Source organism: Mobula birostris, chromosome 9 (assembly GCF_030028105.1).
Source record: "Mobula birostris isolate sMobBir1 chromosome 9, sMobBir1.hap1, whole genome shotgun sequence".
Taxonomy (NCBI): Eukaryota; Metazoa; Chordata; class Chondrichthyes; order Myliobatiformes; family Myliobatidae; genus Mobula; species Mobula birostris.
The window spans coordinates 137,564,102-137,587,447 of NC_092378.1; the positions used below are offsets into that span (position 1 = coordinate 137,564,102).

The window sequence follows — 23,346 nt, forward strand, 5'->3', positions numbered from 1 at the left end:
GGTGGTCACTAAGCACAAACACGAGGAAATCTGCAGATGCTGGAATTTCAAGCAACACACATTAAAATTGCTGGTGAACGCAGCAGGCCAGGCAGCATCTCTAGGAAGAGGTACAGTCGACGTTTCGTGCCGAGACCCTTCGTCAGGACTAATTGAAAGAAGAGCTAGTAAGAGATTTGAAAGTGGGAGGGGGAGATCCGAAATGATAGGAGAGAACAGGAGGGGGAGGGATGGAGCCCCCAAGAGCTGGACAGTATACCCCTTGCCCATCCTCTGGGCTTTCCCCCCCCCTCCCCCTTTTCTTTCTCCTTAGGCCTCCTGTCCCATGATCCTCTCATATCCCTTTTGCCAATTAACTGTCCAGCTCTTGGCTCCATCCCTCCCCCTCCTGTCTTCTCCTATCATTTCGGATCTCCCCCTCCCCCTCCCACTTTCAAATCTCTTACTAGCTCTTCTTTCAGTTAGTCCTGACGAAGGGTCTCGGCCCGAAACGTCGACTGTACCTCTTCCTAGAGATGCTGCCTGGCCTGCTGCGTTCACCAGCAACTTTGATGCTGGTCACTAAGCGTATGTCTTTTAACACATTAGTAAAATTAAGCACAAACATTACAACATAGAGAAATGCTGCTCTGTTTTTCATGAACCTTTTGATTTTTCTCACAGTGAAAAAATTAGTTTGGTATTGAAAATAAATTAAGCATGGGCATAATTTAAAAAAGGACTTGGATGAATGAATTCAATCTGCTAATGGTTTATTTGGTAGTGCAACTATAATGAACTTGTTAAGTGGGGCAGTTGGTAGTTACATCTATTACTGAATGGTCTCCAGTGATGCCAGTGTCACAGATGCAGAGTTTCAGTGGGGCCCAACTAGTGCTACAAAACCTGTAAGGCATTAAACTGTGAGAAAGCAAACCTTATCCAGACTCAGAAGTCTAATGTACCTTTGGAAAGTCTCAAGCTAAATATTAAAGCCTTAGAACAGGTGGGTTTGGCTATCATTTAATAAAAAAATCATGTTAAGAAACCATCCATTTAAATTATGATGGTGACAGAAAAAGAACAGGCAGCCGTTCAATCATGGAATGTGGGCTGGTTACGAGTGTGTTATACTTAGGTTGCCCGCATTCATTTTAACAGTCATTTCATTTCTTCAGTGCATGTCTGGTGAGTTCTGCAGGCTGCAGTAAACCCTGTGGCAGAAAACAAGCAAAAGAAACAATTCCCTAAGGTAAACGATTTTACATCACTGCCTGTGAACCAGAAGGATCAGGACTTTTATACCCAGCCTAAGAGAGTTACCTTACTTTCAAGGACTCTACAACTCATGTTCTCAGTATTATTTATTTACTTTTAATTTATTATTTTATTATTTTTATCTTAGCTTAAGCTGGTAACACCTGAAGTACGGACATAGACAAGCACACATTATTCAATTGCAAGGAACTTTTGGACTATTCTAGTGACATTTAGTATTGTGGCTTTCAGAAGATGTACATAGACATTGCCGTGTAGCCCTAATTGTTTAATATTATTGTGTTGTGACTTTGGGAAGATGCCAGTTGCAGATATTACTATTGGGACAATGTATACCCTGTTCATGTTTCATAGTCTTTCAAATTCCTCTTTAATTCAGCATACTTCTGGTGTTTTTCACTTATTGATTTCTGTACGTTATGTGTGTTTGGAATGGCTGTATCTATTAAGTAAGTTGTTCTTGCTTGTTTATTATTATTATTATTTGTACTTACACATTTCATGTTCTTTTGCACATTGGTTATTTGTTAGTCTTTGTGTGTAGTTGTTCATTGAGTCGTTGACCAGCTGTGAATGCCCGCAAGAAAATGTAGTATATTGTGAAATATACTGTACATATTTTGATGACTTACTTTGAACTTTGTTGCTTCTGCCCCCTCACTAATAGCCACAATTTGTGTTTTCATTAATCCTGGCCCTGGAACTCCAACAACCATTGGAGCATCCATATCCCTGTGATGGAGAAACCAGTAACTGGGAATTCCTCTGTCCTCAACATTCTGTTGTTTTCTCATCCTTCCTCAACCTCCCTTCCTTACTTCCCACACACTCGACCTACCTTGGTCTCCTCCACTGCAGCTTTGTGCTGCAGACTTCCAGTTGGTAGGCCTCTCTTATGAACCAGAGTGCCCATGGATGGTAAACCAAAAAGAGTCTTGCTGCTGGATGTTAAGGGATATTTAGGGCTTTCTTGGAAGTTAAGCAACCTCAAAGCAGGCATTGCAAGGAACACATCTATTGGCTAGAATCCAGGCCTTTGGTGAAACAAGGTAAGGTGATTTATTGTTTTTTTCAGCAAAGGCATCCAACATTATTTAAAATTTGCTTGTGTCTATGGCTTTGTGTGATTATAAACTCTGAAATGCAGCAGCTCAGATAGGCTTTGGCTGAATGTTTTTTCAGCTTCTTTTCAAAGAAACTGAAGAAGCTAACATGCATTTGGCATGACACTTGATTTCAGATCACTAGGGGGTTTATGTTGTTATATAATTAGATATTGAGCAATGAAGACACGTCCTTAAGCATAACATATTCAGAAATGAGTGAGACCACAGTAATCGGTATAACTAAGGCAAGGTCTTCAGCTTATAACACAAATCAACACACAAAAATGTGGTGCTTGAATTAATTAAATAAACCTGTATCGGAAAGGAATGAAGTAATGCTATTAAATTATGCTACATCAATAGATTTTGTTCTAAAATAAGTAACTTTTTGATGATAATTTTCACATGATTTTAATTGTATATAAATAAAGCAATTGCTTATTTTAACCTTATTTAAACAGTTACAACGAGGAATCTGGATTACTTTGAGAGCTGACTTAGGCCAATGGGTGAAATGGCCTCCTTCAAGCTCATGAGAGAATGTATACTTGAATTATCAGAATCAGGTTTAATATCATTGGCATATGTAATAGAGTCATAGAAAAGTACAGCACAGAAATAGGCTATTCAGCCCATCTAGTCCATGCTGAACCATTTAAGCTGCACCAGGACCATAGCCCTCCATACCCCTGCCATCTATGTTCCTATCCAAACTTCTCTTAAACATTGAAATTGAGCTCGAATGCACCACTTGTGCTGGCAGTTTGTTCCACACTCTCACAACCCTCTGAGTGAAGAATTTTCCCCTCATGTCCCCCCTTAAACTTTTCACCTTTCAACCTTAACCCATGACCTCTGGTGGTAGACCTGCCCAGTGTCAATGGGCAATGAACTGAAATTTGTTGGTTGCCGGCAACAGTTCATTGCAATCCTTAATAATAAAAAATCTGTAGAATTACAATTAAAAAATATATATCAAAATTCAATTAAATAAGTAGTGCAAAAATGCAGTGAGATAGCGTAAGTGGACTCAATATCCATTCAGAAATCTGATGGCAGAGAAGAAGAAGCTGTTCCTGAAATGTTGAATGTGTGTCTTCAGGCTCCTGTACTACTTCTTTGACAGTAGCAATGAGAAAAGGGCACTTCCTGGGTGACAATGAAAATGCACAAGAGAAAGTACAGAATAAACTCTTGCGAGCAAATTGAATGATTGTTTAAACACACGGCATTTTCAATACACCTGGAATTAGCTACACCTTCTAATTTCAGCTTTTGAAATTACACACCATTTGCTGCTGTAATATCTATTCACAATTATGGTGCATTAACATTTTGAAATTTGATAGAGCAAAACACGTAAAATGGTAACGCAGTGGTTCGTGTGAGGCTTTGCACTGCCAACTGTAAAATCAATCAAGATCTGATTCCTGGCACCGTAAAGAGTTTGCATGATTTCTCCCCGACTGCTTGCATTTCCTCCAGGTGCTCTGGTTTCATCCCACGAACCAAATATCCACGGGTACGGGTTAAGGGTAGTGAGTTGTGGGCATGCTATGTTGGTGCCGGAAGCATGGCAACACTTGTGGGCTGCCCCCAGCCCAATTCTTACTGATTTGATTTAATGCAGATATCGCATTTCATTGTGTGTTTCAATGTAAGGCTAACAATTATAGCTAATCCCTTTTTAAACAAAAGAATATTAGGAAAAATTTCATACAGATCATGAAGTAAGTTTTTCTAAATAGTTTGTAAGGAGGTAGAAACAGAATCAATAAGATCTTCAAAAGGGAGTTGGGTAGACATTTAAGTTAGAATAATTGATAGGGGAAGAGAAGGGAACCCCACCCTCCTCTCTCCACACCACCCAGCCCAGTGTGCTACATTCAGCCCAGTGGTAGAGCAGAGGTCAAGTGTGCCAGCAACTGATCTGTGCATGTTTGTGCTTTGGTGCTGCAGCATACAGCAAGCTGGCCCTTCACTACAAATCCATTAACCACCCGTGAGCATGATCTTGCCCGATGACAGTTACGTAAATGGTGCCAAGGCATACATTGATGTTCTGAGGGCGCAATGCAAGCCTAGGCTTCTCTCTGTTTAATTTCTTTAGGGATACAGTGCCGAACAGGTCCTTCTATCCCAACGAGCTGCATCCCACCTATTTAACACTAGCCTAATTGCAGGACAATTTTCACTGGTCAATTAACCCACCAACTGGTACTGTGAGATGAAACCAGAGCACCTGGAGGAGACCCGCACAGCTCACAGGGGGAAAGTACAAACTCCTCACAGATGGCATAGGGATGAAACTCCAAACTCCAGGATGCCCTGAACCATAACCAATAGCCCCTACCCTACCATGGCATCCTCTGTGTGTGATAGCAAGCTGATGGAAAATGGCAAGGGTTTGTACTACTGGTAGTACATCTTGTATTTCACCTTATAATAGATTTTCTAATAGGAATTGAATCGTTCTGTGCATTAGAGTGTGGCACAACATCATCTAATTTCTGGACAAGGGTCTTCTGATAAGTGAATAAGGAACACTCACAATGCGCTGGAGGAACTCAGCAGGTCAGTCAGCATCAGTTGAAAAGATTAGTCGACGTTTCGGGCCGAAACCCTTCGTCAGGACAGAAGGAAGAACTTTGGGGAGGGTTTGAAGAATGCTGGTAGTTGAAAAAAACAGTAATTTTTAAGACAAAGGGGTGGGGGAGGGGAAGCAGGGAGGTGATTGGCAGGAGAACAATAGTAGAAGGAGGCGGAACTATGAGGGAGGTGATGCGAAATAGGGATAGAGGAAGGGAGGGGGAGGGAATTACCGGAAGCTGGAGAATTCTATGTTCATACCAAGGGGCTGGAGACTACCTAGACGGTATATGAGGTGTTGCTCCTCCAACCTGAGTTTAGCCTTATTATGGCAGTAGAGGAGGCCATGTATGGACATATCTGAGTGGGAATGGGAAGCAGAGTTGAAGTGGGTGGCTACTGGGAGATCCTGTCTGTTGCGGCGGATGGAGTGGAGGTGCTTGACGAAGTGGTCCCCCAATCTGTGTCGGGTTTCACTGATGTAGAGGAGGCCACACCGGGAGCACCAGATGCAATAGATGACCCCAACAGATTCGCAAGTGAAGTGTTGCCACCAGCCTCCGGATCCAGCACATTATCCTCCGCAACTTCCGCCACTTTCAACAGGACTCCACCACTAAGCACATCTTTCCCTCTCCACCTCTCTCCGCTTTCCGCAGGGATCGATCCCTCCGCGACTCACTTATCCGCACGTCCACCCCCACGGATCTCCCACCCGGCACTTATCCCTGTAAGTGTAAGCGCTACACCTGTCCCTACACCTCCTCTCTTGCCACCATTCAGGGTCCCAAACAGTCCTTCCAGGTGAGGCAACACTTCACAGATAGAGAAAGTGAGTTACATAAAGTTAGAAAATTGGATATTGAGTTCAAATGACTTCATAAAGTATTGGTCAGTGAATAGTTTTGGGCCCTCTTGTCTAAGAGATGATATGCTGGCATTGGAGAAGATCCAGAGGAGATTCACGGAATGATCCCAGGAATGATCAGGTTAATGTATGAGGAGCATTTGATAGCTTTCGGCCTGTACTTGCTGGAGTTTAGAAGAATGAGCAGGGATCTCATTGAAATCTATCAAATGTTGAAATCCCTAAATAGACTGGACGTGGAGAAGATATTCCCCATAGTGGTGGAAGTCCAGGACCAGAGGGTACAGTTTCAGAATAGAAGGGCGTCCCTTTAGAACGCAGATGTGGAGGAACTTTTTTCACCAAGGGTGGTGGATCTGTGGAATTCATTGCCACAGATGGCTGTGGAGAACAAGTCACTGTGTATATTTAAAGCGGAGTTTGATAGGTTCTTGATTAGTAAGGGCATGAAAGGTTATGGGGAGAAGGCAGGAGAATGGGGTTGAGAGGGATAATAAATCAGACATGGCAGAGCAGACTCGATGGGTTGAATAGCCTAATTCTGCTCCCATGTCTTATAGTCTTCTGATCTTATGGTCAGATGTCTGCAATATGCCCACTGGAGAATGACACGTTGTCACTCAGGTTGGAATTGGGCTTTGTAACAGTGCAAGATGCAATGAACAGCTTGGAAGTGGCATAAGATGGAGAATTATCTTGAATCCTCTTTTACTGGCTGGTGACCAAATGAATTGCAAATGTTATTTCTTTCTGGGGTTCAATCTCAGGGAGGCATATTCAGTTCCAGGCTGATACTGTACAGAACTGTTCTCCCATTTTTCATCATTTCAATCCTCAGACTTAGTGACAGATTGCATAATTAGAACCTATGTCTCTGACAACTTTGTGCTGTGCTTAGCTCAATTAGAACCGTCAAAATCTAATTTGCTGGTGACAACTCCTGGATATTAGCAATAGGAGATTTGCATCTCCTTGCCTTTAACCTTATTTAAACTTCAGCAGTGAAGGATGTTCTGATAGTCAAAAGTTATTTCCCCTTCCCAAAGATTTGGTCCCACATCTCAAGACTTCATGTGATGGCTTGCTGACCTGGGAACCTGATGAAATCCCCTTAAACTCCATGAAGATGTCTAGGACAGGAGCTCGGAGGGAATTGGCCAGCACAGCTCTCAATGAATTTGTGAACTCCACCTTAGCATAGGTGTTCTGAAATTTCAAGGTATTTATTTTGGGGTATGTCAGCAATTTAGTGCAGAACATTGGTGATCCCAAGCAAAATCTGGCTCACTGGCCTTTCTTTCCAAGTGTCCAGAAAAGCTAAAAATTTCTGCTCTTTCTAGTTGTCTTCCCTAAATGATCATGGCAACCTTATTGGAAATGCTAGGCACACCACCAATATTTTGGGAATAATTACTACTAAATTATATTATCAGAGAGGGCTTAGCCTTCATTGATGATTGAACTGGAGATACTATGGTTGAATATTAGGGGTATTGTTCTGATCTACAGTTAAAGCACATTTATTGGAAAAATTCTGGTTGTACATTGATGTAACATTTTCTAAGTTCATCCTAGTTGTGCCTAGTGTTACCACCAAGTGTAAAATGATTTAATTTTCCACTTAATGCCTGCAACTTTCTTCAAAGTTCAAAGTACATTTATTAGCAAAGTATATATAAATTATACAACCTTGATATTCGTTTGCTTACAGGTACCCACAAATCAAGAACAAAGTATTACATTATATGTTATCAAACTATTAGGCAGAACCTAGACAAAGTTAACTGAAATAAATCGACAACACACACAAAATGCTGGAGGAACTCAGCAGGCCAGGCAACAACTATGGAAAAGAGTAAACAGTCAACATTTCTGCCGAAGAGTTTCAACCCAAAACGTCGACTGTACTCTTTTCCATAGATGCTGCCTGGCCTGCTGAGTTCCTTCAGCATTTTGTGTGTCTTGCTCTAATTTCCAGCATCTGCAGGTTTTCTCTTGTTTGCAGTTGAAACAAACCCTTGCATTTAAATCTAGAACTTGGAACTGCAATTGGGATAGATTTATTATTGTCACATGTATCACGATGCAGTGCAAAGCTTGTCTTGCATTACTATCCATACAGATCAAATCATTACACAGTGCTTGAGGTGGTGCAAGGTAAAACAATAACAGAGCACAGAATAAAGTGCAACAGCTACAGAGAAAGTGCAGTACGGGTAGAAAATAAAGTGTCAGGTCATAACAAAGTAGATTGTCAGGTTAATAGTCCATCTTAACATTCAAAGGAACCACACTACTATTATACCAGAGTGTTAGAGGCTTCCCGTTAGCCTGATGGTCCACCGATTCAGGCTTTTATTATTTTCTGCATGAAGGGAGATGGAAGAGGACAGGATATCTGGGTTACGTGGGTCTTTGATTATGCTGGCTGCTTTACCGAAGCAGCGAGAAGTGTACAGTAGACAGAGTCCATAGAGGGAAGGCTAATTTCCGTGAAGTGCTGAGCCATGTCTACAACTCTGTGCAGTTTCTTGTGGTCCCATGCAGAGCAGTTGCTGTACTACGCCCTTATGTATCCAGAGAGGATCTTTTCTATGGTGCAGTTGCTCAGTATTCCGTCAGTATTTGATTTTGTTATCATTGCAAGATTTGTTTCCTTAACGCATTCAGCTCTTTGTCCATGAATATGTTGTTTTAATTGCACTGTTCAATTTTAAATGTTATTCAAAACATACAAAGTCTGAAAAGGGCAGATAGCTTTTTCTAAAATATCATCCTCTGTACTATTTAAAATGTACAAAAATGTAGGTACATGTGTAAGTTATTTATCTCCATGGATCTTATCTGTCCTTCAGTGAGATTAAGACTGAACTGTAAACTAGGTCCAAATGCAGGCATTTTCTTTTCTTCTCTCTTTCTGTTTTGGTTATCCAAAATCAATCAACCTTCGGACTTTGAGTTAGAAAAATGAACCAACGGATAGTGGAAGCAAAATTTCTATTGTACATTTAGAAAGCTGCCAAAGCTGCATAAAACTTTGGTTAGGTCACATTTGGAGTATTGTGTGCATTTGTGGTGACTGCATCACTGGAAGGATATGGAGGTGTTAGAGAGGCTGGGGAGGGGTTCACAGAGATGTTGCCTGGATTAGGGTGTACTAACTCTCAGGAGAGGTTGGACAAACATAGTTATTTTTTCCCCTCTGGAGTGTGAGAGGTTGAGGGCATGACCTAATAGAAATATATAAAATTAAAGTCAGGGTGGATAGTCAAAGTCTTTTTCCTATATTAGAGGGCATAGCTTTAAGGGGAGAGAGAAAATTCAAAGGAGATTTATGAGTCAAGTTTTATTTCCTACACAGAGACTGATAGATGCCTTCAGCACACTGCCAGGGGAAGTGTTGGAAGCAGACACCATAGCAACATTTAAGAGGCATTGAGACAGACGTGTGAACAGGCTGCGAATTGAGGAATACAAAACACTTACAGACAGATATGCAGTTTATATTGGCATGACAGTTGGTACAGACAATGTGGACTGTTTGTGAAGACCCACACACAATGATTCAGAAACAGCTTTGTCCCCTCTGCCATCAGATTTCTGAACTGTCCATGAATCCACACCTCATTATTCTCCATTTTTGCCCCAATTATTTATTTTTGTAATTTATAGCAATTTTATGACTTTACATGGTATCACCATCGCTGAACAACAAATTTCAAGCCATTTAACTCAATAATAATTAATCTGATTCTGTGTTGGATCATCATATGTTGCAACTTGGCTTCTGAATTTCCCTAATTTTTAGATTATATATCTCATGCCAGATATCCCACCCGGTTACTTTCCCTTAAAATCTTAAAACTTCAATTTAATTATTTCTTAAGCTCTTCCGTGCAGGGAATGCATGAAAATTTATTTAATCTCTCCTTGTACCATTAGAATTGCAGTCTATTCTGGAAAACTTAAACTGATCTCCCTCAAGGGCCAGAATGGTGTTGTGACCAGAGTTGTAACAATGGGTGCCTATTTCATGCGCTCTTTTCTAGGCTTGTATAATCATCTGATTTTCTGCACCTGTCCACAACGCTTCAAATTTTCTCTGCATATACAGTACATTCAGAGGCCACTTTATTAGGTACTCCTGTACACCTTGTTAATGCAAATATCTAATCAGCCAATCATGTGGCAGCGACTCAAAGCATAAAAGCATGCAGACATGGTCAAGAGGTTCAGTTGTTGTTCAGGCCAAATAGCAAAATGGGGAAGAAATGTGTTCTATGTAACTCTGACTGTGGAATGATTGTTGGTGCCAGATGGGGTGGTTTGAGTATCTCAGGAACTGCTGATCTGCTGGTAAACATCCAGTGAGCGACAGTTCTGTGGGTGAAATGCTTTGTTAATGAGAGGTCAGAGAGTGGCTCAAGCTGCTAGAAAATGGGCATTAACTCAAATAGCCATACATTATACTAGTGGTGTGCAGAAGAACATCTCTGAATGCACAGCCTGTCAATCCTGAAGCTGATGGGCTACAGCAGCAGTCGACCATGAACGTATTCAGTATTCACAAGTGAAAAGGACCTTGATCAGGGTGAGGTCGAAATAGAACAGGCCTGTGTGCTGGACAATGTGCAGATTAAGGAAGAAGAAGTGTTGGATCGTCTTAAAAACATCAAGATTGATAAGTCCCCAGGGCCGGATGTGATATACCCCAGGTTGCTGTGGGAAGTGAGAGAAGAGATCGCTGGAGCAGTAGCTATGATCTTTGAATCCTCTTTGGCTGCAGGGGAGGTGCCGGAGGATTGGAGAATGGCAAATGTAGTTCCCTTATTTAAAAAAGGTAATAGAGAGAATCCTGGGAACTATAGACCGGTGAGTTTTACGTCGATGGCATGAAAACTACTGGAAAGGATTCTTAAGGATAGGATCTATGAGCATTTAGAGAAGTACAGTCTACTCAAGGATAGTAACATGGCTTTGTGAAGGGCAGATCATGCCTCACGAGCCTAATTGAGTTTTTTGAAGAGGTAACAAAAGAAGTTGATGAGGCTAGGGCAGTAGATGTGGTCTACATGGATTTTAGCAAGGCACTTGACAAGGTCCCCCATGAGAGACTCATCCAGAAAGTCATGAGGCATGGGATCAGTGGAACCTTGGCTGTTTGGATAAAAAAATGGATTACAGGAAGAAAGCAGAGGGTAGTAGTGGAAGGAAAGTATTCTGCCTGGAGGTTGGTGACTAGTGGAGTGCTGCAAGGATCTGTCCTGGGACCCCTGCTCTTTGTGATTTTTATAAATGACCTGGATGAAGAGGTGGAAGGATGGGTGAGTAAGTTTACGGATGACACAAAGATTGGAGGAGTTGTGGATGGAGCTGTATGTTGTCGAAAGTTACAAGAAGATATAGACAGGATGCAGAGGTGGGCAGAAAAGTGGCAGATGGAGTTCAATCCAGATAAGTGTGAGGTGATGCATTTTGGAAGGACAAACCAGAAGGCTAAGTACAGGGTTAATGGTCGGTTACTTAAGAGTATGGATGAACAGAAGGACCTTGGGGTTCAAATCCATACATCCCTCAAGGTCGCTGCACAGGTTGATAGGATAGCTAAGAAGGCCTGTGGGATGATAGGCTTCATTATTAGGGGGATTGAGTTCAAGAGTAGAGAAGTCATGTTGCAACTCGACAAATCTCTGGTGAGACCACACTTAGAGTATCGTGTTCAGTTCTGGTCACCTCATTATATGAAGGATGTGGGAGCTATGGAGAGGGTGCAGAGGAGATTTACCAGGATGTTGCCTGGATTGGAAAACAAGTCTTATGAGGCAAGGTTTGCAGAGCTGGGACTTTTCTCTTTGGAGCTTAGAAGAATGGGAGAGGACTTGACAGAGGTCTACAAGATTATGAGAGGCATAGATAGGGTGGATAGCCAGTACCTGTTTCCCAGGGCACGAATAGAAAACACCAGAGGGCATATGTACAAAGTTAAGGGAGGGAAGTTTAGGGGAGACATCAGGAGTAAGTTTTTTACACAGAGGGTTGTTGGTGCCTGGAATGACTTGCCAGGGATGGTGATGGAGGCTAAAACATTAGGGGTATTTAAGAGCCTCTTGGACAGGCACATGGATGAAAGAAAAATAGAGGGTTATGGGGTAGTGTGGATCTAGTACTTTTTTTTAGGAATACATGGGTCCTCACAACAGCGAGGGCCGAAGGGCCTGTACTGTGCTGTAGTATTCTAGTGTCTAGTGTCTAGTACACTCAGTGGCCACTTTATTAGCTAAAGGAGCTACCTAATAAAGTGGCCACCGCGTGTATACGGCTTCACAGCCCTTTGGACCTATTACTAATAGCAATTCAACAAATTTTGTTCAGTGGGATAGTTTAATTGATAAGTGCATAATTTATATGATGTTGAGCCAGTTGGAACAGGAATCATTAAGGATCTCTGAGAATCTGCCTGAATTGGTTGATTACAGCAGTTTAGTTCTGAGAACTGTGAAATTGTGATAACTGATGAAATCTGGTGTTGGACAAATTAATAACAACAAATTATTTATAATTTGTTTCAGACTGCTCTCTTTGGAAGTGTTGCCTTTACTCCATTATTAATGTCCATGAGTTGGTGTAGAAGTCTCCCTTATTTAGGGAACTTCAAAAAACTGGAGGGGAAGCTGATAAAATGGCTTTGACAGTAGCGTTGCTCTCCTCTGATTTATTTGTCATAGAAGGAAGGGGAGGAGAATAGCTAACCACCTATGACGTTAGGTTTATGATCAATTCCTCGAGAAACGTATTGAGAAATGTGCGTGCTCTGTGGTACCTTCAGCTCAAGATGCTGTGCCTTATAGAGAACTTTCTCTGATAGGTTCTTTTGCAGCACCATGTATAGTTTTGCTACCCCACATGTTTACTGCCAATTCTTAATAGTAAGGTCTCTGACAAAAAGGGCTGAACAGCCTGTATCTGTACTGTAGTACTCTATGACTGTGACATCATAGTACTGATGATGAACAAACTGGGTCTGATATCTCTGACACTTCTCTCAGCAAGTTCACCTCCAGCATCTCATCCTCTCGCAATCTTGTGAGTTGGAAACAACAGAAGTCAAATTTAATCTGGCCCTGATTCTCAATTTCAATGTGAATTTTAACAGGGGATGGACAGATATTCCTTCCTGTAAGGTTGCTTCCCTGGGAGCCAAGTTGAAAATTCCATCCTTAGCATTATCCGTAGTTAGAATATTTCATCTGCTGATGATGAATGAATGTATAATGCCATTGAGCATCCCAATTAACATTGACATTGTCAGGTGCTGGAGGCCCTGGTACTAGCTCTGCCTCTCTGGACTGGTGGTGGTCGAAAATATTGAGACATATAATGAATTGCCTGCAGACCATTTTACTTTGCAGACATACACAAGTGCCTTTCAAAAACTTAGATCATTGTGACAAAGCTATCCCCCGTCTCCTGTTTTCATAGTGTTTGCTGACCAAATTGCCAGGATTCATGTTTCCCCTTCCTTTTCACTCATGGGAATTGTTGCAATCTCTTCACTTTCCTCACCAGGATTTAGTTAACTCGTAATAAAAAGTTGCCAGTTAATAGCATGCAAACACATTGGTGTAAATTGTTATCATTATCACAGTTAATTATCTGGTGGATGGTTTTCTGTTTATAAAATCTGTCTAATATTTGTTCTATTGATATTAATAGAATTTCACTTAGGGCAGCTATGATTAAGATTATTTGAAAGATGTAGGTGGTCATGTAGGTGGCTGTGTTATTGTGGGCACTTTGCACATTATGTTCAATATTTGCACAAGGGTCAGTAAATTTTGATGATAGATATCAATAAGAGGAAAATTCCAAATGAATCTATGACAGATGGGGATCATCCTGAAATGTTACCCATCTGGGAAACATAAAATTAACCCCATCTGATTTTCATGTTTGAAAATCAGATATCCAGTTCTTATTTTTTCCATCAGATCCCTATAGATACTGATTATACTTCTCTGTGATGTAGTAGTAGGACATTCACCCAAGTTGAATATGATGTTCTCCTAAGGGGTTATTCCTTTAATGAAGAATGCCTGTGCATGATTTTGTTTAACACTAGGAAGTTGATGCAAAGGTACTTGCCACATGACCGAACAGAGACAGTATCCGGTAGCATAGAACACAAGACAACAGACAACTTCACTGCTGCTGCCTTCCTCTGTCTTCAGCCATTGTGATGCATCATCTTCTCCTTCCAGTTCCGCTTTGAGGTCTTGGCTGGATTTCTCTTTGTCTGGAATCTCCCCCTTGACCTTACCCCCAAGGGTGACCCTACCAGGAAGCTAAACTCCAGACGGTATCACTCTTGGGTCTCAGGAACTCATAAGCCTCTCCACCGTGACAAGGCGACGATCTTCAGCGAAATGAGTGATGTTATCACTTTCCATTCTTGTTTAGATTGCTATTCTTAATGGATGAATAACTCTCAGGGGTAATATTGAAAAAGTGAGACAGTTCTTATAAATCTTTTGTAAAATATAACCTTTTAACTGCTTACTGTATTTTGACAATATTTCCAAAACCAAGAAGAATTCTTCCATCTACACTGTTGATGTCATTTCATTGCACAATCTGTAAATATGGCCTCACTTAATGAAGGCCAATACACTTGTGCCATACCTGAGCATAGCTATTTGTCTTAAACTTCATCACTTGGGTAGTCGACTTAGCCTTATTTACTTGGAATCTCGCTCCATACCCCTTCATGGTACTTTGTTTGCAATATTGACTTCAGTCCATGCTATATTACAAGATATTATTGCCAATTGGAACAGTTAAAAATAGAGTTGCCTCAAAGTAAGGTACAACTGTGCTACATCAGGAACATTAGCACAGAGTTTTGGATTTTGTACCAGAAGTCCAGAGTTTTGGGTAAATGACCTTGTGACAATTTCAATCTCAAGTTTATTGTTATTCAACGGTCCACATCTATACTGCCAAACGAGACAGCGCTGTTCTGGAGTAAGATGCACTACACTGCACACATAGCTCACACACATAACGAGTATTAAGACTAATTAATTAACAAATAAGAAGGTGCATATAGAATACAAGTTAAAAAGTAATCAGTATAATGCTTCTGGCGCTTCATACATGATGAGACCTGGGTGGTGGCCGGGAGTTCATTAGTCTCATAGCTGGGGGAAGAAGCCTTTTCCCATCCTAACAGTTCTTGTCCTCATGCTGTGGTACCTCTTGCCTGGTGTAGGGGGTCAAGAGATTGTTGTGCGGATGGGAGGGATCACTGACAATGCGAAGGGCCCTATGTATGTAGTGCTCCTGATAAATATCTTTAATGAGTGGAATGATGATCCTCTCACCAATCTTCACGATCCTCTGTAGGGACTTGCAGTCAGATGTCTTGCAATTCCCATACCAGATAGTCATGCAGTTTGTTAGGAGACTCTCAGTCATGCTCCTGTAAAACTACTTAATCAACAATTGAATTTCCAGTTCCATGTCATGATGAGTTTTGGCCCGAAATGTCTACTGCTGAAGGGTCTTGGCCCATTACATCAACTGTACTCTTTTCCATCGATGCTGCCTGACCTGCTGAGTTCCTCCAGCATCTTGTGTGTGTTGCTTGGATTTCCAGCATCTGCAAATTTTCTCTCGTTTGTGATTAAGTAAAAGACTAGGATTATAGTCTCCGAATGCAAGAGCGTCTCATTAGAACAGAGATAAGGAGAAATTTCTTTAACCAGAGGGTGGTGAATCTGTGGAATTCACTGCCACAGGTGGCTTTGGAGGCCAAATCATTGGGTAAATTGAAAGCAGAGAGGTTCTTGATTAGTAAGGTTACAGGAAGAAGGTAGGAGAATGGAGTTGAGGGGGATGATAGATCAGCCATGATGGAATGGCAGAGCAGACTCTATGTAAAGAAAGGTCAATTTCTGTTCCTATGTCTAAAGGTCTTGTGAGCAATGATGACAACGTACCTTCTTGATCTCATACCCTACTGATATCATCGATAAAATTTTAGGTTTGAAATCCCTTTCAGAAGGGATGACTGTAATAGCATCTATTTAGGATATAGTTATGAAATTACAGCCAGGTATATCTTATAAAATTAAAAATGAATGATAGAGAAATGGGATAAAATTTTTCAATTAGTTAGTTCTTCCTCTATATGTGCTAAACATACATAGGGCCCATATGTCTAAAGATAAATTATCCCGTTTTTATTCCCATATAAACTTATTTGTGACAGATGTCACTTTGAAGTGGCTTCTTTAACTCATATGTTTAGGTCCTATCCTCATTTGGAAAAATTCTGGAAAGATATTTTTGATACTATCTCAATAGTTTTGCGTTTTGATTTACAAACCCATCCTATTATGGCAATTTTTGGTTTGCCAATGACAAAACATAGATCTTTATCCTCTTCAGCCTGTTGGATGATTGCATTTGTTGCTTTAATGGCCAGAAGATCCATTTTATTGAACTGGAAGGAGACCAATCCTCCTACTACATTTCAATGGTTTTCCTAAACTATATTATGTTTAAATTTACAAAAAATCAAAAGTGACATTTTTGATCCTTCAGTTAAATTTCAAGAAAATTGGAAACCATTCATTCAACATTTTCATATGATGTAATTTGACCTTTCCGAATCCTTCTTATTAACTTAAAATATATGAATGGAGGAGTGGAGTTGACGACATTACTGAACGTGTTCGATTTAAGATAATGGTCTAGCCTTCTTTTGTTCTGTTTGCTTCTTTTGAGTTTAGTATTTAGTTTTATTTTATTTTTTGGTTGTTTTTGGGTTTTTCTTTGTATTTTTTTTCTTTTTATTTCTCTTTTCTCTATGATTAATTATATTAAGAGTTTGCAAGTCTATTATACTTGTATTATTTGAAGTCTTTTCTGTACATGCTTATCAACGATAAGACTATTCCAATATCTCTGCATCAATATTGTTATTCTGTTTATAATTTTGGAAAATTAATAAAAAGATTTAAAAAGCAATGGTGACAATGAAAACTATCAGACTGTTGTAAAGCCCTTCTGATTCACAAATAGCAACAGACATAAAATGCTGGAGGAATTCAGCAAATCAGGATACCATTAGGTTCTGGTGAAGGGTTTTCCCCATAATGTCCGTGGACGATTTATTCCCCTCCATTACTTAGGTAGTGGATTTTGCCTTATTTTACTTAGAATCTAGCTGATTGGTGTTCCGCCAACATTTTGCATGGGTTGCTCAAAATCTCCCACAGCTGCAGAATCTCTTGTGCTTCTGGTTCACACATATTCTTCAGGGAGGAGAATCAGCTGTTTTTACCAGGTCTCTGGATTTTTTAACTCCAGACTTATAGCCATTTCATAACTACTCACTAAAAACACTAATATGTATATCAGACTAACATGAATAAAAGGAAATTGTCAATCCATCAGTGACCTAGGCAACAGATACTGACAAGGGAAGATCCTAGCCTAGTCATCTCTGCAAGACCATCGAACTCTGGAGCAGAATTGGGCTATTCTGGCCCATTGAGTCTGCTCTGTAATTCCATCATGGTTGACTTGTTGTTCTTCTCAATCGCTTTCTCCTGCCTTCTCCCTGTAGCCTTTGGCACCCTTACAAATCAAGAACCTTTCAACCCCTTTTTTCCTCTTTTATTGCAACATTTTATTTGATTGAAACATTGAGAGAAGTTTGGATAAGTGCATGGATGAGAGGAATATGGAGGGCTTTGGCACAGGTGAGGGATGATGGGACAAAGCCAAAGAATGGAAAGTTGTATGGGATCAACTGTCTAAATTTGGGGATTGGGAGAGCTGGTCTACAGACTGGTAAAATAATATTGTACACTCAAGACACAGAATCATAATTGGATCCTTCATCACAATCCTTGGCATATTTCTTATCACACAAGCAAGGCAGATCTGTCAGTAATGGTGAAGCATGGTTTGGAAGAGACGGTTGAGGTATCAAGGGTCCATGAAGGCTGTTGCCTGAGAAAATAGACCTGCTAGATACCACTTAACATCTTCCTTCACCTAATCAGTCTTTAGTGAAAAGCACGTAGAAGAAGCTCTGAGAGTTGCAAAGCCACAAAAATTATTTTGCTTGGGGAACATGGGTGCCAATTAACAGAAGTGATACATAATAGACAAAGTTAAGCTGTCACTCAAGTTCAAAGGATCAAATAATTTTGAAATTGAGCATTTTTTCCTTAAACATAAAGATGTTTAGAGATTTATTAAAGTATGTTCAGAAATTGAAAGTGTATTTATATTAATGCAAACGAGAGCCAGTGCTTCACGATCACAGTTACAAATATACAAGAAATTAAATGGATTTAAATGAATTGAGTGCAGAAAATAATAGGGTTTCATTGCATTATGCTGTAATACAGATTATATTGATTCCAATCCTATGAAATGTGTTACCTGCAGATTCTGTGCCAACATGTCATGCCTCACTAAACCCAGAGTTACAATAGACAATGCAAATTTTTCCGCCATGGTCTGGAATGAGAGAAATGAGGATGTTTCATTTTATTGTTGCAATACTTCATCAAACAAAGTTAGAATTGCACATCAGAAAGATCCTAAAGTGAAAAAAAATGCAATTTATTCTTCAGAATTTTACATTTTTTGCACCAAGATAATTCATATAATGCTCCCTGCAGGGCAAGCTGCTGCCAAGTGATGTTCATTCCAACTGAGAATTGCTTCATTTCGTGTGCAAAAAAGGTGACCTAATAGATAGCTTTTAAATTATGAAGTGATTTGATTATTTAGAATGAGGAAGTGTTTCTGGTTGCAAGGAATGGTAAAATATTAAACTCAAGAAGGAATTCAGGAGAAGAATCTTTATCCATCAAGTGGCGAGGAAGTAGAAAATGGGGCAATTCAGGGGAATAGCTTTATTCATTCGAGGATCAGTATAGGAGGAGAAAGAAGTAGAAGAATATGTTGCTTGGGTACATAGTGGCTCTTGAGCAGGAGAAAGTCTAACTGATTACGCTGAATGGTTTGTTAATTGGCTTCACAGAGCAATACTCTATTGATATTGACCCCTCAGCTCATTCATCCATGATGACCAGCTAGCTTACCTGAGTTTGTCCTATTTGCCTGCATTTGTCCCATATCCCTCCAAACCAAGGGCACACAACCTCTTATATGCCATGGACATTAACCGAAGGGGTCTTTGGACCCCAGATTGGGAACCCCTGCTCTAAACCATTCTAATCCATTCAAATGCCATCTTCACTACCCTTTCTGTGTTTGGACAAAGATGTGGGTAAGAGCAATACACCTTGAGGTTGTGAAAAGAGTTCAGGGGATCTGTAAGTGCACTAAAGCTGAATCTTTAACCAGTCTTTCTGTTTATCAATTTATTACCATTTTATTAGGTCCATCAGCAAATAGATGTTTTCTTTCTAGTACTATAGCACTAATGCTACTTGGATTACAATTTCTGATCTAAGATTCTGTATGACAAGGTCACAGTGTTGCTTTATTGGCCTGATAACCAATTTCTCAATCCTTCAGTGCAGGCACTATCCCTCAACCCCTTGCCCCACTTCCGTTTCAGATTTCAGCTCCCCTCCAGATGAAAAAAAAATCTTCCTCAAATGCACTTTAAATCTCCTACTTTAAATCTACTTTAAACCTCTTTCCTCCTGTTAAGGGAAGAAGTCTGTCACTATCTAACTAATCAATATCCCTCAGAATTTTATATACCTCAACAAGAAACTCACTCAGCCTTTTCAACACTAAGTGAAACAAACACAGCCTATCCAGTCCTCTGTCATATACGGAACCTTGCCTCCCAAGCAAGAGCCGGTGAAACTCTGGTGAAAGCATTTCTTCCAGTGGTGTGGCACCCAGAGCTGCACACAGTAATACAATTGAGGACAAATTAATATTGTCTAAACTCGTACCTAATCTCCCTGCTAGTATATGCTGTGCCCCAGTTTACTGAGGCAAATATTTCATTTGCATTTTATATCAGCTTATCTGCCTGTGCTGTGGTTTTGTTTTCAGAGAAGGTTGGAGATGTACCCTAATGTTTCTCTGTTCCTTAATACTCCCTAGGATTCCACCATGCATTCTGTATATTAAATACTTGTCCTAACAATGTACAATCACTCATATTTCTCAGAGTTTTACCAATAAGCACCCCTCCCCCCATGAGTGATGTTAGATTCAATAGTTCAATTGTTCCATTTAATATCAGAGAATTATACAATATCCAACCTGAAATTCTTGTTCTTCACGGGCAGCCACAAAAACAGAAGAGTTCCCCAAAGAATGAGTGTCAGTTAAAACGTTAGATACCCAAAGCCCCCCTACTCCCCTCCATGCATAGGCAGCAGCAAAGTATTGATCCTCTCCCTCCCCCACAGCAGCAGCCTTTCTGAATAAAGCGACTGCCCTGCAATCATTTGATACTTCTTTTGGGACCAGAAAAGTTTTGAACGTCTCTGGCAGAGCACCAACATCTCCTCCTCTGCCTTTCATAGTAACCTAGGATATATTTAATCAGGTTCTGATTATTGCTCTACCTTTAACTAATTGAGACTTCCAATACCATATGCTTTTTGAGAGTAAGTAATCCTAGCATTCTATTATCCTCAGCCCTGAAGTTTTACAATGACACTGCTCTTATTCAAGATGAACACAATATTCACTTAAGACTCACAGTTGTTCAGTTCTAAATGAATCTATTCAGATGAATCCAAGTTGCGTATCCCCAGCTTCATGTGCCGATTTTCAATGGGACTTTGCACTTTGCATTTTTTTTTAACGTAGTGAGCGGTTGAACTTACTGCCCTTCAAAAATGGTGGCAGTAGAGTCTAAAGAGCCTTCAGGAAGGTTTTGTAAAGATGCCTGAGGGGAAATAATTTGCAGCACTACAGGGAAAGAGTGGAGAAACAAGACTAATGGGGTTTCTCAACCAGGAGTTGACAAAGACTCATTGGGCTTAGAGGCCTCCCTCTAAGTCATGAGAAATCTGTATTCTACGATCTTGTTTTGCCAACCGAGATTTAAAATAATCTGAAGCCCTTTGTCTTCTCAGTGGATGCTAATGCTTGCTGCCAAATTTTTCTGAATGGATGATGAAATGTTCCTGTTCAAGTATTCAAAGCTGATTGCAGTGAAAAACAGAGTGTATTGGGCAAGCTCCATAGGCTACGTTCAGAATAAAGCAGCAACCGTTGTTAATGCAACCTGTTCGTACTTAATGGAAAATTGATCTCTGTAGTCCAAGATAAGAAATCCTGTAAATCATAATGTGTTGAACAGTGATGATTGATAGGATATGCATACACAATCAAAACAATTTCATGCTAATATTGTGTACTGGAATGTGAAGTTTATCTCTCTACCATTCTGTTCACCTTGACGGTTTTCCTTAAAGCTCACCCCATTGACCACCTCTGTTAATGTCTTTTCATGAACAAGTACTGTGCAAAATTCTTAGACACTTACAAAGAGCTAGGGTGCCTTAGACTTATGCACAGTACTGTATTTGTCAATGTGGAGCGGAGAGTGAGTTTGTAAATCTGGTGGGGTAAAGGATATCGGGAATGGCAAGGGTGGAGTCCGTGAGAGGAGTGTGGGACAGGTGGCAGAGAAAAAGTGTCAGATGTGGCAGGAAGGCATGGGTGCAGACACACTCAGGGTTATTTAGACACCAGGCAATGTAATTTGATTCCAAACATTTGGTTTATTGATCATTACAGGATGTCTCTCTGGTACTTCCCGCTTCCTCCTTTCTCCCTTCCACTTTCCCCAACCATGATTCACCTTTGCCAACACCCCCGCCCCCACTCTCAATCCACAGTATCAGAATCAAGTTTATCATCACTCCTATATGTCATGAAATTTATTTTTTTGTGGCAGCAGTACAGTGTAATACATAAAGTTATTACAGTACTCTGCAAAAGTCTTAGCCTCTCGGCCCAAAACATCAACTGTACCTCTTCCTGGAGATGCTGCCTGCCCTGCTGCGTTCACCAGCAACTTTGATGTGTGTAGCCTCCATAGCTGTTTATACATATCTAAGACTTTTGCACGGCACTGTACACTCTTCAACTGCATTGTTTTGTTGCATAAAGTTTTAATGTGTGTTTTTCCATTGTATTACTAGTTCAGAATCAGGTTTAATATCATTGGCATATGTCGTGAAATTTGTTGTTTTGTGGCAGCACCACATTGCAATGCATAATAAAAAAGCCATAAATTACAATAAGAAACGTATTTTTAAAAACTAAGTTAACTAATTAGTGCAAAAAGAGAGCAAAAATATTGAGGTAGTGTACATGGGTTCATTGTCCACTCAGAAATCTGAGGGCAGAGGGGAAGAAGCTGTTCCTTAAGTATTGAGTGTGTGTTTTCAAGCTCCTATACCACCCACTCAGTGGTAGCAGTGAGAAGAAGGCATGCCCTGGGTGATGGGGGTGGGGGTGTCCTTAACGATGGATGCCGCCTTTTTGAGGCACCGCCTTTTGACGTTCCCCTTGATGCCAGGGAGGCTAGTGCCACGATAGAGCTGGCAGAGTTTGCAACTTTCTGCTGCCTTTTCTGATCTTGTGCAGCCTCCTCTCCTTACCGGACAGGGATGCAGCCTGTCAGAATGCTCTCCGCGGTATACTGGTAGAAGCTTGCCTTTGGTATCATACCAACTCTCGTCAAACTCCTGATGAAATATAGCCGCTGCCTTCTGCTTCTTTGTAACTGCATCAATATGTTGTACTCAGCTAGCTATACTGCCCGTTTCTTTTTCCAAATGTTATCATAAAATTATTTTGTAATTTCTATTGCAGGATCAAAAGTCAACATTTTTCCAGTTCGGGGCTTCCATACAACAGCAGGTTGGAGTGATGTTAAATATCATGGAGGAATATGACTGGCACGAGTTCTCCGTTGTAACCAGCACCTTCCCTGGATATCATGAATTTATTAGTGTATTAAAAACCACAGTTGAAAATAGCTTTGTGGGCTGGGAGCTTCTCGCCACTATCACGTTAGATGCTGTTGACGGGGATTCAAAGGCTCAAGTTCAGTTGAAGAGAATACAATCATCAGTTATTCTGCTGTACTGTTCGAAAGACGAAGCTGTTTTCATACTGGAGGAGGCCCGTTCTCTAGGCCTCACGGGCTTTGGTTTCACCTGGCTTGTGCCCAGCTTGGTTACGGGTAACACAGACATCATACCTGAGGAATTTCCAGCCGGGCTGATATCTGTGTCATACGACGAATGGGACTACAGCCTGACAGAAAGGGTGATGGACGCTGTTGGCATCATCACAACAGCTGCTTCCGCCATGATGGAGCAATATGGGTACATTCCTGAGGCGAAGACAAGTTGCTACGGCCAGTTGGAACAGAAGGTCCTTCCATTTCTTTCCCTGCACAAGTAAGTTCTTGATATTTTGCTTCACTTTATTCTGCTGATGAAGAAATCATATAAGATTTAACACTTTATGTGTAACCAGGCAAAC

The 23,346-nt window shown here is 40.6% G+C and overlaps 1 protein-coding gene across 1 annotated transcript in view; it reads left to right on the forward strand.

Annotated features, from left to right (window-relative positions):
- Positions 1-23,346, forward strand: part of grin2aa (glutamate receptor, ionotropic, N-methyl D-aspartate 2A, a) — a 304,621-nt gene that overhangs the window by 101,081 nt on the left and 180,194 nt on the right. Inside the window, exon 3 of the mRNA XM_072269552.1 lies at positions 22,669-23,261. Coding sequence (XP_072125653.1) covers positions 22,669-23,261 — 593 coding nt within the window. The remainder of the gene's footprint in view (positions 1-22,668; positions 23,262-23,346) is intronic.